The sequence below is a fragment of the Neovison vison genome, chromosome 11 (assembly GCF_020171115.1).
Source record: "Neovison vison isolate M4711 chromosome 11, ASM_NN_V1, whole genome shotgun sequence".
Classification (NCBI taxonomy): domain Eukaryota; kingdom Metazoa; phylum Chordata; class Mammalia; order Carnivora; family Mustelidae; genus Neogale; species Neogale vison.
Window position 1 is genome coordinate 122,517,861 of NC_058101.1, and position 16,469 is coordinate 122,534,329.

Below are 16,469 nucleotides of genomic sequence, written 5' to 3' on the forward strand. Positions count from 1 at the left end.
TCAATTCCATTCTAGTAACTAACGAATAAAAGATAATTCTGAAATAATGACATTTTATAGCAACGTTACTCAATACTGCGGTGAATAGCAGAGACCCTCAGATTTCTCTGTTTCTTGTATGGATCCTCTGTTACAAAGACACCAAAACTGGCAAGGAAAAGGAGTGTGATTGGAGATCCCAGGAAAGAAGGAACTAGTACTACAATGACCAACTAGAGCCATGAAGCAGAACATAAAACGTTTAAGAACACCAAATTAGGGGCTTCTTCTCAAGCCTGTAATATAAATATGACAATCATCCACTTTTCCTCTTATGCCCTGTTCTCTTCCAGCCCTACACCCGGTGATTACATGGTAGCTTGCCTCTTCATCTCTCTGTGAACTCAGTTAATTCCCAATAGACCTGCATCTCTAGCTTCCATTTCCGGGTGTGTGGGTGTTCCATGAACATCACCTGAAATCCAACATAAGCAAACCAACCTATCATTTCCACACCAAACCTGCTGCCCATTCTGTATCCCCTACTCAGGTAAAAACACCACCACCAAAACAGTTCAACAATTAACTCAGGTTTGAAACTTGGCTATCAACTTAACACCTGCCAATTCCTTGTACCAAAACTCATTCAGTTGGGCCCAAGTCTATCATTCATCTTTCCCCTCCCTCTCCATCCTCACCCACAGTTCTATCCTTTTTGAGCATCACCCTCTCTCACACAGCTCATCCCCCTGCCCTCTCTAATCCATTCCTTTTAAAGATGTATTTATTTGAGAGAGAGAGAGAACATTTGCACGGGCAGGGGCAAGGGCAGAGGGACAGGGGGAACCTCTCTCTCTCTTTTTAAAGATTTTATATATTTGAAAGAGAGAGGGAGAGTAAGCATGAGAGAGAGTGAGAGAAAACCAGCAGGAGGAGAGGTGGAGGGAGAAGCAGGCTCCCCACTGAGAAGGGAGCCCGCTGTGGAATTTCATCCCAGGATCCCATCGTGACCTGAGCCGAAGGCAGCTGCTTAACCAACTGAGCCACCCAGGCACCCTGAGAGGGAGAATGTCAAGCAGACTCCTTGCAGAGCATGGAGCTCAGTCCTACTCCCTCAGTCCTTTTCTTTTAAACCCTGAGATCATGACCTGAGCTGAAAGTAAGTGTCGGATGCTTAATCAACTGAGCCGCCCAGGCATCCCTCTAATTCATTTTCAACATAAAAAGCGTCTTTATTAATTGCAAATCTGATTTACCACTTGACCGCCTACCAAAATTACCAGGATAAAGTCAAACTACTTAGCATTGTTTTTACTGTTTTTCACATGGGACCCTGCTCTTCCAGCCACTGTTTTCACACATAGAGAGTGCCATCCTCTCTTGAATCCATATGTTTGTTCTATGTACAAAGTACAACTTTACACTTTCTCTCTTGGTCTCATCCCAGTTCCAATCTTCTCTTCCCCATTTCTCAAACCTAGCTACTGCCCACTCATCCTCTGACCTCAGCTTCAAGGTCATCTCCTTTGGAAATGTCTTCCCTCTTCCCTGACCCCCAGCTCCAGGTTGGCTGTTCTTCAACTGTGTTCCCACAATCCTCCTAATTCTTACCTATTAGTTTATATTAAAGTTATTTGTTTGGTTATCTTCATTTTCCAGGAGTCCATAGGCTTAGTGAGAAGAAAAAAATACATTCACTGGCCGCCCTCTTAAATCCCAAGAGGCCAGCAGAGGAACTTGTCCCCATAGCTGACATAATAAGAAGTTCTCATCTGTTCTTGCTAGCTAAGTCTTGGTCAAGTTACCTCATGTGGGACCTCAGCTGCACTTACTTATGTAAAATGAAGGATTCTGACCACAAAGGATTTACTATTTTCCAAATATTAAATTTTAATGAAAATATGTCTAGGAAATGACAGCTGAAAGTTGAAGAAATCAATTTCTTTATTACCTTGTAAATTTAATTTCTATGGTGCAAGTAAACTTAGAAAATAAGAGCAAAACACCTTAAAAACATTGATTTAAGTCTTTGATAAATTTTTGGCTTGTTCTGGTTTCCCCCAATGACACCCAGTTTCATTATACATTAAAATCACACATCTTACATTTTCATTCATATGGGTGTTAAGTTCCAAATCAGAAGTAAAGATCCCTGAAGGCAAAATCCATGGGATAATACAAAAAAACTTAGAAATCTGAGAAGTTCTATTCAAAGGTAAAATATTACTAACACCACAAATTTGCATTCTATCTGAAATCATAATTAGTGCTGAGCTCTCCATCAGCCTAAGGGCTAAGAGAAATAATGCTTTTAGCTCTTCTTGCCTTTTGGAAGGAAGAACAATTTACGTGCACTAAGGGTGATTAAACCTGGCCTTGGATATTTTCTGCAATGTGTGAACCTTGACTGGATCTTGGTTTGAAGGGAAAGGGCAGAGGAAAAGGGGAATGTCAAATACACACTTGGCAGCAAATATGAAAATATGAATATGAACTGCAAATGAGAAAGTTAATTTTTTTAGATAATGATAATGGTATTGTGGTTACAAAGGAGACTGTCTTTAGGAGATGCATGATTTAATATTAGAAGTGAAGAGTGACAAGGTCTTCAACATATTTTCAAATAGGTCATTAACTAAATATTAGCATATGCATATATGGGAAGATAAAGCAAATCTGGCAAAATCTTAACAATTGTTTAGTCTAAGTGCTGAGTGTACAGATAATCACCATACTAGCCTTTTAACTTTTCTAGAGTAGAAACTTTTATAATAAAAAGCTAGGAAGGGGCACCTGGGTGGCTCAGTGGGTTTAAAGCCTCTGCCTTCAGCTCAGGTCACGATCCCCGAGTCCTGGGATCGAGACCAGCGTTGGGCTCTCTGCTTGGCGGGGAGCCTGCTTCCCCCTCACTGTTTCTGCCTGCCTATCTGCCTACTTGAGATCTCTGTGTCAAATAAATAAATAAAATCTTTAAAAATTTTTTTAAAAAAAAGCTAGGAAAAAATTCAAAACTTAAAAATACACTGTTTGGAGATACAAACATGTTGTGAACCTATCAAGAGAAGGAAATACTGAATATAAAGTTCAAGCCATAATTACCTAGGTGCCTAAAAATTGTACCAATTCTATATTTATTAATAACAATATAAATTATTATAAGTAGTACCACCACGTGCAAAATTCCAGGGGGCACCATTTACATTAAACCTTATGTGAACAGCACCCCAGGGCTGTTCAAAGACAACACAGAAACAGTTCCAGTACGGACAGTAAGTGGGTGAAAAGAAAAGAAAAGCCAAAAACTTGAAAGAGATATGATTCGAAATTTGTTTTCCAGATCTGGATTTTTCTATTTCGAGGTAAAATGTAAAGTCTGAGATGGGCTTAATAAACATTTGCTGCCCCACCACACTACACTATTTTCAAATAATCTGCTTGGAAAAAGGAAGGTGGCACTGAGCCCAATCTTAACTGCCAAGGTTTGGTCCCACCTAGGCCAGACAGACGTTGAGGTCAGGCTGGCTTCATCAGCCTTACACACAGCTCTTCAATAGCTGGCTATAGGCACTGGCAAACAAAGGGAACCCAGAGCATAACCAGGAAACAGAAGGACAACGCCGCTTTCCTAGCCACCAAGTTAGCACAAAGGAGCTTTAAATTCCCATTGCTATGAGCTCCTTGTGCTGCCCTAGACTCTTGTTTCTCCCTTTCTGTACACTCCAATTTCATATTTAAAAGAAAACTTACAGTGTGGATAGTTCTGAGTCTTAAGCAAACAAATGTTCAATGACATGATATGAAAAATAACTTTGACCTCTCCCTGTGGATAAGAAAATTAGTAAACACTTAGAAAGATACCTAAACTTGGCCTGTGATCAATAATCAATTGGTCACTAATGAAATTAGTTGCTCTTCCAGAGTCACTTTGAAATGTGGTATCATTCTCATCAAACCGGTTCTGAAACTTTCCCAACTAAATGAATCAAAGTATAAACACTTATAAAATTAAAACAAAGGATTTCTTCTCCTAATGAATCACAAAATAAGTGAATAAGAAACTATTTTGGGGGGCAGCTGGGTAGCTCTGTAGGTTAAGCATCTGCCTTTAGCTCAGATCATGATGCCAGGGTCCTGGGATCAAGTCCCACATCTGGCTCCCACGAGGGAGTCTGCTTCTCCCTCTCCCTCTGTCTGCCAGTTCCCCTGCTTGTGCTTACTCTCTCTCTGCCAAATAAATAAATAAAATCTCAAAAAAAAAAAAAAAAGAAACTATTTTAGGTTTTTTGCTGTTGTTCTGAGAGACCACAATGCACACACACACACTTGCACACACAAGTCATGGAGGTAGGGGCAGAGAGAGAAGAGGAGAGAGAATCTTAGGCAGGATCCATGCCCAGGGCAGAGTCTGATGTGGGGCTCAAACTCATGACCCTGAGATCATGACCGGAGCCAAAATCAAGAGTTGATGCTTAACTGACTGAGCCACCCAGGGGCCCCTAGAAACTATTTTGTTTGATTTGAATCCAGGTGCTTAAAATCACAGATTTATAGGTTTTCAGCTAAAAGGTTCTAACTAAATTCAGAAGAGCCAAATTAGTTTTCAAAAAATCAAACAAAGTGGTAATAGTAACAAAAAGTTCCTTAGTAAATTTTAATTAATCTTATAAATTTAGGGCCACATAATTTTCTCCTTTACATTTTTTTTACTCAGAAAATTTAGGGTAAATCCCAGTTCTTAATACATGTGACCCTGGGAAAGGAATTTAGGTTTCCTCAGGTGTAAACCAAGGTTATCTCCCTTGTCTACACACAACTGTTAAGAGATTCAAATTGGCATTATATACAAGTAAATATTTTGCAAACTATAAATTACTTTATTACTCTTATTCCATATAGTTAAAGTCCACAGTCCAAGAAATTATGATATATTCTACTATTAGTTATTGAGCAACAAACAAATCTCGGCCTCACCCCTTTCCTCAAAGGTACAAAAAGAGCCACAAAAAAAAAAAAGATAACAGTTAATCAGAACCTCAAAAATAATAGGCATCCAACAAGTATTTACTGAATGCATAGAAGCAATGCAAGCTTCACAAAACATGTCTGTATACAATTTCTTAAATGACCTATTTTCCTTATCGTGACTCAAAACCTGTATTTTTTTAAAAGATATTCCTAACCACAGAGGGGAGAAAAACAGAAAAAAAAAAAAACACCTTTGTTTTTAGCTGTGCCATGCATGAAGAAACATGTGAAGTTCTCTTTTACAAAAAGGCATATACATAAACATAAAGGATAATCATACTTTACGTGTATACAACATACTTCTTCTGTATGAGATAATTTTCCAGGGTACTACTTTAAACTGTCCCACTTTCCCCCAGTACATTTATGACAAACAAAATATTTTTTGCATCAAAAAGTTCCATTATACTACACATCCAAAGCCTGATGAGGCTGATGACATCATAAGACAAAATTTCTCAAAATATTAAGAAAATAAACTGTTTTAAGACCAAAGATCACAAAGGGTAAGTAAAAACTCACATGGGGACACCAAGATTTTCTTTAGATGTCCCAAGAATAATATAAAGCATAATTTAAAGACAGGAGAAGAAACTACCCACCCTCACCTCCAAAAGTTTACTGCATACATTAACATGACTTTAAAATGTGACTGTCTACATTAGCAGAACTGTACTATTCCTGGACACTCGATCTGGAAATCAGATTTTCTGAAATACACAGCAACTCTTTAAGGGGAAGCATCAACAAATAAATTTCTTTTTAAGATTCTTTGAACTTGGGCGCCTGGGTGGCTCAGTGGGTTAAGCTGCTGCCTTTGGCTCAGGTCATGATCTCAGGGTCCTGGGATCGAGTCCCACATCAGGCTCTCTGCTCAGCAGGGGGCCTGCTTCCCTTCCCCTCTATCTGCCTGCTTCTCTGCCTACTTGTGATCTCTGTCAAATAAATAAATAAAATCTTAAAAAAAAAAGATTCTCTGAACTTTTGCCTTAAAATCATTACATGACTCTTGCCACCAACCCCAAATTGTTACTTGTGATCTTTACTCAATCCTAAATAAGTCCTTGCATTGAAAGACCTGCCTCAAGCCAAACTTCCAATTCTCACTAAAATCTAACCCTGCCTTTCCCACTCCAACACTCAGCCAATGCTCTGTTAAGGTGCTGTTCTCCCTCAATGCAGGAAGTCATAAACTCACCTTTGTCTTATCAATTGGTTGGTTGGTGACATTTGGGGAGCCAGCATTCAAAAAATGTTGTTAAATAAAATGAATATGCTGCAAATGACAAAAGAATCATGGAAAATTACTTAGGTGGTAATATTGACTAATAACTGATCAACAATTGGGGAGTATTAGTCTAAAAAGTATTCTAGATGTCTATATCTAAATATTAGTATTTATTAATGGCCTAGATTTAAATGAAAAAATAAAAAAGAAAATGGTTATTACACTTACAGTTGATACTAAGACAACCCACAGAGAAGTGTGCCAAAATGCAGAATTTATAGAAACACAAGTTCCAAAACTAAAAGTTTGTTTTAAAAAATACTAAAGTTATTTATGGAAGAAACTACAGACCTCTGAAATGGGGAAGGACAGAAATTAACTGAACAGACCGTTTCACCCTCAACCTCACAACCCAAAATCCGTGTTGAAGTAGCAGCCTCCATACAAGCATGCCAGGGGCTCTGTCCCACAGCACACTATTCCACATGCGCCCCCTTTAATAGCCCAACTTCCACACGCACCCCCTTCTCTCCTACCTTTGGTCCAAGAAATCAGGTCTTAGCTTGACTTCCAACTGCTCAACCCCTCTCAATCCATCCAGAGCTTCAAGAACCCACTCTGGCCTTAAGTCCACTTTCCCATCTACCCTAACTTCCTAACTTGTGGTCGAGCCTTGCTGATTTATTTGTTCGTTCTTTTGGCATTCTTGACCTGGCATTTCCAGGATGAAATCACACCTGGTGCCCTTCTTAGCTATTAAATGGTGGCTACTCCTAACACTCATAGCTGCTGTGAGGAACAAGTCAAGTAAGATGTTACCAAGAGCAGACAGCCCCAAGATGAGCTACTTTGACACAAAGATTATTTTGAATTAAAAGCAATCAAAACCCAGCAGAATGGAAAAAACCTCTTTATCTACACCCCACCAAGTTGCCTGAATAGAATTTAGATCAAGGACGTACTCCAGGTAGAGAGCTATCACCACAGATAACTATATTATACTATGAACTAAGTCTGATAGGAAGGAATCTAGCTACGCCTGTTTGAGCAAAGTCCTCCATGTCCCATTATTTCCCAGTGGCCCAGCAAACATTTTGTTTATTGAACTTTTACTCTTTTTCATCTTTCTGTAAAATTGCCCTCCAAATCCCAGATCCCTACCCCCCTCCTTATATACTATATATACCCTTTTCTCCTTCTGTACCATATAACTCATGTTGCTCATCTTTAGAATTTTCATGTCTAGGAGGTGCCTGGGTGGCTCAGTGGGTTAAAGTCTCTGCCTTTGGCTCAGGTCATGATCCCAGGGTACTGGGATCAAGCCCCTCATAGGGCTCTCTGCTCAGCAGGGAGCCTGCTTCCTCCTCTCTCTCTGCCTGCCTCTCTGCCTACTTGTGATCTCTGTCTGTCAAATAAATAAATACAATCTGAAAAAAAAAAAAGAACTTCCATGTCTATCTCGATTTCCTGTACATATAAAAGTAAAGTTTATTTTGTCCTGTTAATCTGTCTTATGTCAATTTCATTCTTAGTCCAACTAGGAAGACTTTGAAGGGCAGAGGAAAGTCTTCCTCCTTGATAATGTAAAAGTACTCTGCGAACTTTAAATCACTCTACAAGCATCAACTACTATGACCAATACTGCTACTGAGTTAAGAACTATGCTAATTGGCAACATAACAAATTCATGTTATTTTAGTTGAACTGAATCTTCACTGCATGGTAATTCTATTAGTTGCCTCTTGGTCCCTTCATATCACACTACCTAAAATAATACTCCAAACAGGTCCCAGTCAGAGATGACTTCTAGTTACAGCTCTGTTGCTTGCTCTAGGTCATTCTGGGCAATAACAACCACACACTTGACCAAGTTTATTCTTTTCAAATATATATATACATATATATTAAATAGTAAATGTATTATACATTTACTATTTAATATATAAATGTATTATATATTTTTATTTAATACATTTAATATTTAATATATAAATATGTATATAAAGATTGGGTTGAACTAAATTATTTCTAAGATCCCTTGACGCTCTGTGGTTTTGCTCTTCAAAATGTTTCTATATCCAACTTCGTTTCCTTCTTTCCTTTCCTTTTCTTTCCTTGGATACCCGCATCTTCTGTACTCTCCACACCAAGTCTATTCCCTTTTTCCCAGGTCTTCCCATCCCCTTCAGCATCTTCACTCTCACTTGTCTTCTTTCACTCAAATACCTACCTTCTCTTCCTTGCAAAAGTAAGTTTTCAGTTCAACATCCTCTCTAGCTGCTATCGTGAACTCACTCCCCTTCACTGCCACTTCCTGACAGTAATGACCTTCACCTCTCACATTCTTCAACCTAAAACCTGGCTTCTACTACGATCTTTCCCCACTCAGTGTTCTATGCCTCACCTTTATTCCTAAATACTATTGATGATATCCTCTAAGCATTCCCTTTTCCTCTAGTTGGCAGGATCTTGTTATCTTGGTTCCTTCCCTACATCTACAACTCTGCTTTCTACATGGGCACCTCTCAAGGTTCAGTCTTGAGTTTTCTCCCTTCTCTGTTCTAATCAAAAGTTGACATTTCCAGACCCGATCTTTCATCTCAATTCCCAACACCACCTTGAATCACCTCTCTCATTTTAGAGAATGACAAACCCTGCCCAGCCCAATTCACTCACGCTCACTATCAACCTGCAAAACCACCCAAAATTTTTGCTTCTTCCCTTAAAACCTCTTAAGTTATGGATCAAAGTATGCCTGCCAGCAGGCTCTTCCTGTTTTACTCTTACTCTGATCACCCTAGTCTAGGTCCCAAAACCATTATCTAAATTACACATTCTCTCTCAATCCTTATTTCCCTGTCCCTACCAGATCCAGCACAAGCCCTCATCATTTCCTTCTATACAAGTTGGGATACACTCCTATCTGGTTTCTTTGCAGCAGGTATCTCCCGCTTCCAACACTTTCTCCTGACTGCTGCTAGAGTGATAGGCTAATGCCTCTGCAAAAACACTCCAGCAGCTAGCCAGGGTCCGTAAAATAAAGCCTAACCTCCTTCACAAGACTTCCAATCTCCCAACCTCATCTCCCAAACATACACAGTTTATGCTCCAGTATTATCAAGCTAATTTCAGTTCCCTGTGCCTAGAGTGCTGACTCAAGAAACTGTTCCTCATGTCCTTTGCCTAGAATATCCTGCCCCAACTCTTGCACACCTGATGAGTCCCCAGGCATCTTTTCATTCCAAGCTCCACCCTCACCTCCTCTTTAAAGCTTTGCTGTTGTCTCCAATGTAGAGTCCAAATATGCCCTCTATGCTAACAGTGAGCCTTGTTCAGACTTCTAATAAATCTAACTCATATGTCTCCTGGGAGGTTCCTTGAGGGACTAGTCTTGTCTAGTATTACTCCAGCATTTAACAACTAGAAACATTCCCCAGCAGGTAAGACTGACTTTTTCACTGGCTAATCTCCAGAGCACAGAGCCTTCTCCCAGCATGTCTCCAGGTCTGAAGAATGAAAATGTCACATTAACAACACTATTATAAAAAGACCACAAAGTGACACAGGACTGTACTATAGCAGCAGAATGTAATATACCTCCTCCACTTCATTAATTCCCCAAGAGTTCTGCCTTTATTTCTACTTGAACAGAGAAGGGACTTAAATAGTTTAAATGGACCAAATATTAACCAGCTTCTGGTTTGCAAACTGATTTTAAAACAGCCCTTGACCTGGAAATACAGGTGCATTCAAATATACACCCTGATAAGAAAGGACAGATAGGGGATAGAGTTCAATGTCTCAGAGCCTGCCCAGTCAAGAGTTCCTTGTGATAAACTTTCTTGTGTGCAGCAATATGTTAGTTTGAAAGTGCTCATCATTGTCTAAGGAATCTTAACAGACTGGGTTACATATAGCAACATCTACTCTCAGAAAACAAAATCCAGCTGGGTACATATTAATGAAAACAAACAGTGCAGTATTTATAAATAAATAAATATGCAGTGAGGTAACCCGGCCACAGATAGCTAGAAACAACAGTTCTAATGAGTTAAATCAAACCACAGTAGTTCCCATTTTAAATACATTAGGGTGTTAAGTAAATTCATTCAAAAGTTACTTTATGCATGACTTCCTGAACATGTTTTCTCTTATTAAAAGCTTGTTAGCTTCTGCTGGTTAAGAAAGTCAACATGGGGAAGCTGATATTTCCTTGATTCTAAACTATATCAGTGCTAAAACAAAACAAATCCCAACCTAATTAATTCTATTTTTGGTCTAGTTTCCAAGGCAGTTTTCACAAAGACTATTCTCAGCCTACTGTTTCTAGCTTTGTAACACCAACCTTCAGTAACTGGAAACTGTTATACTTTGTGTAATTCCTTGACACATATGTTCTATCACAGATTCTCATTTTATTCCTCCTGCTTTCAAGGGTAGAAAATAAAAGGATCTGTCATTCCACTGATTCTAAAGTTTCATTCCTAAAGTCACTGTAAATTTATTATTTCATGATATCCTGTGAGGTTCCTACCAGGGCTTTGAAACTTGGGTTACATCAAGTTCATCAACATCAAGTTGCAGGTGGAACCCTCCCCAAATCAGAACTGCCAGTGAGTTTCAACAACAGTACAAACCAGAAGAAAGGTATCAGGAAACACCTACTTCACCAAAAGGCCATAGACTTGACCTTGGATAATCCACTTCACTTCTGTAACTCAAACTGCAAGACTTGCTTCTAAAAAACAAGGCTTCTAGGAACTAAATTAAGAGCTTTGAGCTTCCAAAATATAATGGAATTGTATAAACAGATTTTATGAAACAATCTATTCTCTGGCCCAATTTCATAAACCATCTAGTTTAAAAGTTCATAAAAGTGCTTTGTTTTCCCAAAATCCCAATTTTGACCACTGTATTATGGAATAATCTGAAGTCTGCCTCTTTCTCTGCCTTTAAATAGAATGGGATATAGAAGTTCTCATGAATTACCAAGCCAGGTCAAATGAAATCCAATACAGACAGAAAAAATGCAGTCTTGAACTCAAAGGAAGCTGTAGGATTACAACTGTGTCACGTGTATGATACTCTAAACAGCGCTCCCCGCCCCACCCCCGCCAAATCTATCATAGGGCTGAAAGGGCAGAGAAAACGAAAACGTGCCGATGGGGGATCAAGCCCAACAAGCCAAGCTTCCAGCGTCAGGATCCAATGACATGTTGGTGAAGAAATGAAGGTGCATGTCTTAACTTTAATCCTTCCTAACTTTGCTCCTCTGCGGAGGTGTTAGGTGGCAGCTCCTACGGTGGCAGGTTCCTTTCTGATTCTCCTGTCCGTCTCGGATGCCGGGAAGGGGAACCGGAATGGGAAGAAACTAAATTGTAATCAAGTTGAATCATCCAGCTATGCTGGGCAGCGGTCGTGGTCATCCCGGGAAACGCACTATCTCTGGTGCCCGGGTTCGCAACCCGACTTAAGGAGGAAATAATGCCAGGCCGGAGGAAGGCGCAGCGGGCAGTCTGCAGCCTCAGCAGACATTCCTTGGGCCCCACCCTTGCTCCCAAGTGTCCCGGCCCAAACCAGCACCTAGCCGGGGCGCAGGTGTGCGCCTCTCGCGGCTTCACTTACTTTGTCACTGGTACTCTCGGTTTCGTGATCGCCGCCGGCCGCCTCTCCCTCGCGGGGTGGCGGCGCCACCGCTCCCCCGGGGCCGGGACAGCCTCCCCGGTGCCTCAGCTCCAACATCTCCCGCTCCCGCGCGGCCGTGGCGGCCTCCTCCAGCGCCCCGAAACCCGAGCTGCGCGCGGGGTCGCACTGGCTGGCTACTCTGCCTCCCTGGCAACCGCGCACTCGACGTCCGGCAGAGTCGCGGCCACTAACACGCCCCCACCATGGAGGCGCCGCCGTCGCGCCGGGTCACCCCCAAAACGGCATCAACGAGCGAGCGCTCGAGGCCGCCTCCAGCGAGCGCGGCGGCGGCGGAGGGGCGAGCGCCAGCGCCGGGGTCGGCTCGGGGTGCGGGGCAGGCTCGGGGCACCCCGCCCGAGCGGAGAAGGCGGGGACGCGGCGGGGCAGGGCCGCCGGTTGCCAGGTGCGCGTCTCCACGCAGAGGCCCAGGTGGGAGGAGGAGAAGGGGCGGGGAGGGAAGGAGGAAGCGTGACCTGCTTTAACGCTTCACCGGGCGCCCGCCGCCTCTGCCCAGGCACTCCCCGCCCCGCCTGCGGACTCCGGAGTCCGCTGGTCCCGGCCCCCCTACACCTTTCTCTAGGCTCCTGCCTCCCGCAGCCAGGTCACGCGCCGCAGGCCCCGCCCCGGCCCGCCCCTCTGCGCTGCACTGCGGTTCCCACAGCCCCGCCTCCCCCGCGGAGGGGTGACGTCACGACCCCCCTCACGGCTCCACCCCCGTCCCTGCACGCACACAGGTGGGGGCCTTGAGAAAAGGTGGGAGCTGCGCGGGCTGGAGAAAAGGGGAGGAGCGGGGAGGTGGGCCGAGCGCCGAGCTTAGCGGTGAAGTTGAGAGCTGTGGCCTCGTCCCGGAGGAGCCAGAAGGCTGGAAGAACTGCGGGAAGACGCCTGATAAATATTGACAGCAGTATGCGCTACCCCCCCCTTCACATGACTCTACGGCCGCATCAGCTTGGTCCACCGCGGCGTGCCGGAGCTTCAGAGGCGTCCAGAAGCAGAAACTTGTCTGGCAGGCTGGACTCGTTGACTTCGCCGCGTTCTAGCCCAGTGTCATGACCTTGAAAATAGATTTGGAGAGATGCATTTACCCCACTGAGTGTCCTCGGATGGGTTGGTCAGTTTCAGTCACAAACCCAAGCTCTGTCTCCTAGAAACTCGAGTACTGGATCTCACAAAATTCACTGCCTAGGGTCCAAAGAGAGAACCCAGACCCTAAAATGCCGCGGGGTGCAGTTACCAACCAGCTAATCTCTAATCAGTCGTGGACCTTGGGCTGCTAAAGTTGGAACAGGGAGAGCACAAGATCCGCATTAATTCCATTGCAAATCCTGTTAGAAGGTGATTAGTTTTCTTGATATGTATCCACCACCTGGTCAATGTTGATAGACTGACAGATCGGGGGTGGGGGGAAGTGGAGGGAAACAGGCCATCGCACAAACGGAACAACGTTCAGGAAGATGCCCTTAGGAGAAATCAATAAATCAAATTCCTCAAGGTCATTACTAACACATTGAAAATAAGTAAGATCATTACCAACACACTGTTCTGAAAATTTAATAACAAACAAAACTAAAGAGTTACAATAGGATGCATTAAAAAGCCAACGCACAGAGACATCATTTTGTTTCACCAAATTGGGCCAGTCCTTTGAGTGATGGTCATGGCGTGGTTTTCTTTAAGGAACAGAACACTATGGGCTGACTAGTTAGCAATTGTCCTCCATTTCTCTGGAGGACCAGACATGAAGGACTTCCTGCTTGTCAAGTACATAAGGTTGAAGAGGCTGCTGAAGGCAGTAGTGAAGTTTCTATCTCAAGCTCCTTCACCCAACTCAGCAAACAGGGGCATTAAAAGTGCTCCACTTGTCCATTATAGCCTTCATGAACGTTCAGAAGCCTGAGTTCTAGTGTCCTGATAGTCATTGGCTTGAATTAGTCATTAAGCCTCAATGACTAATTGAGAATACTAGGATACTAGTATTCAATGGATACTAGGGAGGATGGCCTCTGTGGTTCCTTCCAGCTCATACATGATTCTGCAACTAAAGTCTCACTTTTTCAGAACCCAGTCCTTTCCCCCATGCCTCAAGGAATGGATACATAGCATAGCAAGATACCTGAACGGTTTCTTTCTTCCCCTTTTCCTAGTCAACCTGAAATCTCCTTTGACTTTCTTCTCCTTTTGCTGCAGGAGGAAAAGAGAGTGAGAAAAGTAGCAGGATGAAACCACAGAGGACAAAAGTGCATGAAAGGAGAGATAGTACTCCCTGACCTAGGAAAAGTGGGACCAGTTCAGAGACTCCCAAAATAGACTGGTTTACTATGTTACCTCACCCTTCCTTAAACTCGGCCTACTTTCTGGATTTCAGCTGGGATAGTCACTTCTTTGTCTTCTTCGTTATAGTTATTGCCACTCGTCTAGTGATGGCACTGAGTCCAGACAGCAAGAACCATAGTTTATTCATCTTCAGGCCAAGCCATTGCCACAGTACTGGCCCCCATCCCGATATAGTTCAACATTTGTTGAAGAAGTGAATGAAGAAATGAATGAGTGGGAAAGGTATAGCATAACCAGGGAAAGACATATGGTATTTGTGGTTTTGTAATGAAAAGATTTTTTTTAGACTTAGATAGGTACTCACTTGTCTTTTATCACTTTATATGAAAAGAGAAAGATTGATTGATTTTAATATGTATTAAAAGGGGGGCCCAGTAATGACTTGCACATTTTACTGAAGATATATTATGACATAGTCAACCACAAATGGCCTTCCTGAGCTCTATGTTCTCAGATTTTCTTGGTGTCTTTTTTTTTTTTGACACGCAATGCTACATTCGTTTCAGGTGTGCCTTTTTGTGTTATCTTTCATTTTTCTTCATTTGAGGAGCTTGTGTTTGGTGACACAAATCTGGCATGTAATGGTTTCTAACTCCTCACCTGTTAGTTTTATGAGAGTTTCATCTAGTAAAGGGCATCATGTACCCCTAACACATGCTGGACTAATCACAAAGGAGACACTTTGCCAATACTTCTTGGTTGGTTTATAGATTTTCTACTTTAGTGATATTGGAATGATTTATAACCCTTCACAAGGGATTTGCAGAGATGAAAGAGGGAGAATACTAACATTATTATTTATATGGTTTTTATTTTAGTTTGATTTTACTCAAAGATGGACAGACCTTTCCTGGAGTGGTAAATGGATGAAATGGAGAGACCTGTTACCACTGTCTTCCCTGAGAATCCTCAGAATGTTCCCAGACTTATAAACATTCTCTTCTGTTGTGGGAATTTGAGCTCCTTTCCACATCGGAGCCTCCAAAGTTCCTGACAGGAATGTCCCCAGCTTGCCAGGGGAAGAATAAATCTTCCTCAACCAAGCATCATTTCCGATTGCTTGGACATCCATGTTATAGCTTTCCTCACCTGACCTGTCTTTCTCTGTTGCCCTCTGTCAGTTGTAAGTTGGAGGTAGGAATTTCTGACACAGGCCTACCAGAGAATTTCTGTGGGAAATTCTTGAAGGGCAATTTATGTTTACATTCTTACTTTTAATGAAATGACACAGGAAATCAATGGTATACCACCAAATATTACAGTGACTGAGCACCAGAGGAGTGAGTACAGAGGTGTAGTTAGAAGCACAGGTTTTGTATATGGACAGCCATGGATTCTGGTCTGCCATCTTCTAGCTTTCACCCAGTTCACTGTGTGGAACATGTAGCCATATGCTAACTGACATGACTATTCAAAGTCTAAGTAATAACTCTTCATGCAATACTTCACAGAGCATTTTACATACATTATTTGTTCTATTCAACAACCAATGAGGTAGGCAGGACAATTACTATTATTCCCACTTTACAAGGAAAAAAACACCTGAGGTTCAGTATGTAAACTGCCCAGGTTTGGGATTGAAAGATAAGTTTCTGTACTTCAAATTCTACCAGGTCCACCCTGTACTGCAAATAGGTAGTAGCAAAAACAAATAACTTCTAAGAGAAGGCATCTTATTTCAACAGCTAAGCAAGCACAAGACTCTTAGAGCCAACCTGAGTTCAAATCCCAGCTCTGCCCCCTACTGGTCTGTGTCATCAGTTAAGTCTCTTAATCCCCTTGTGCCTCAGTGTCCTAGGTGTATAAAATGAAAATAAAGGTTATAATATTTTTCTCCTAGAATACTTACAAGATGACATTGGTTAATATATGTGAAATACTTAGAACTGCATGTTCTCATCATTGAAGCACTATATGAATGTTATCTGTGATCACTATTTATATTCTTAAAAAGCTACATTTCTCAAGAACAGTGTTCAACTTCTAAACTTACTGAAGCTTCAACTCCCCCAGAATACTTTAAGCAGACAGGATATGCTGGCATTGCTTTGGTGAGGTGGGTAAAAATTATAAAATGGAGTAGAGCCACTTTGCAAATATGTACAAAGAAATCATCAGCTTATCACATTGATTAATTTTTGCTTTATCCTTCAGTGGTAGTAGGATTAATGAAATCAGCAGTCCCAATGGTTAACTGGAATTGAGATATCCAGAAATA

General features: G+C 42.0%; 1 protein-coding gene across 1 annotated transcript in view; it reads right to left on the reverse strand.

Annotated features, from left to right (window-relative positions):
• CDS1 (CDP-diacylglycerol synthase 1) overlaps nt 1-12,276 on the reverse strand; it is a 66,032-nt gene extending 53,756 nt beyond the window's left edge. Inside the window, exon 1 of the mRNA XM_044224617.1 lies at nt 11,858-12,276. Within this exon, the coding sequence (XP_044080552.1) occupies nt 11,858-11,974 (117 nt within the window). The 5' untranslated portion in view covers nt 11,975-12,276. The remainder of the gene's footprint in view (nt 1-11,857) is intronic.
• Between the last annotated feature and the right edge of the window lie 4,193 nt (nt 12,277-16,469).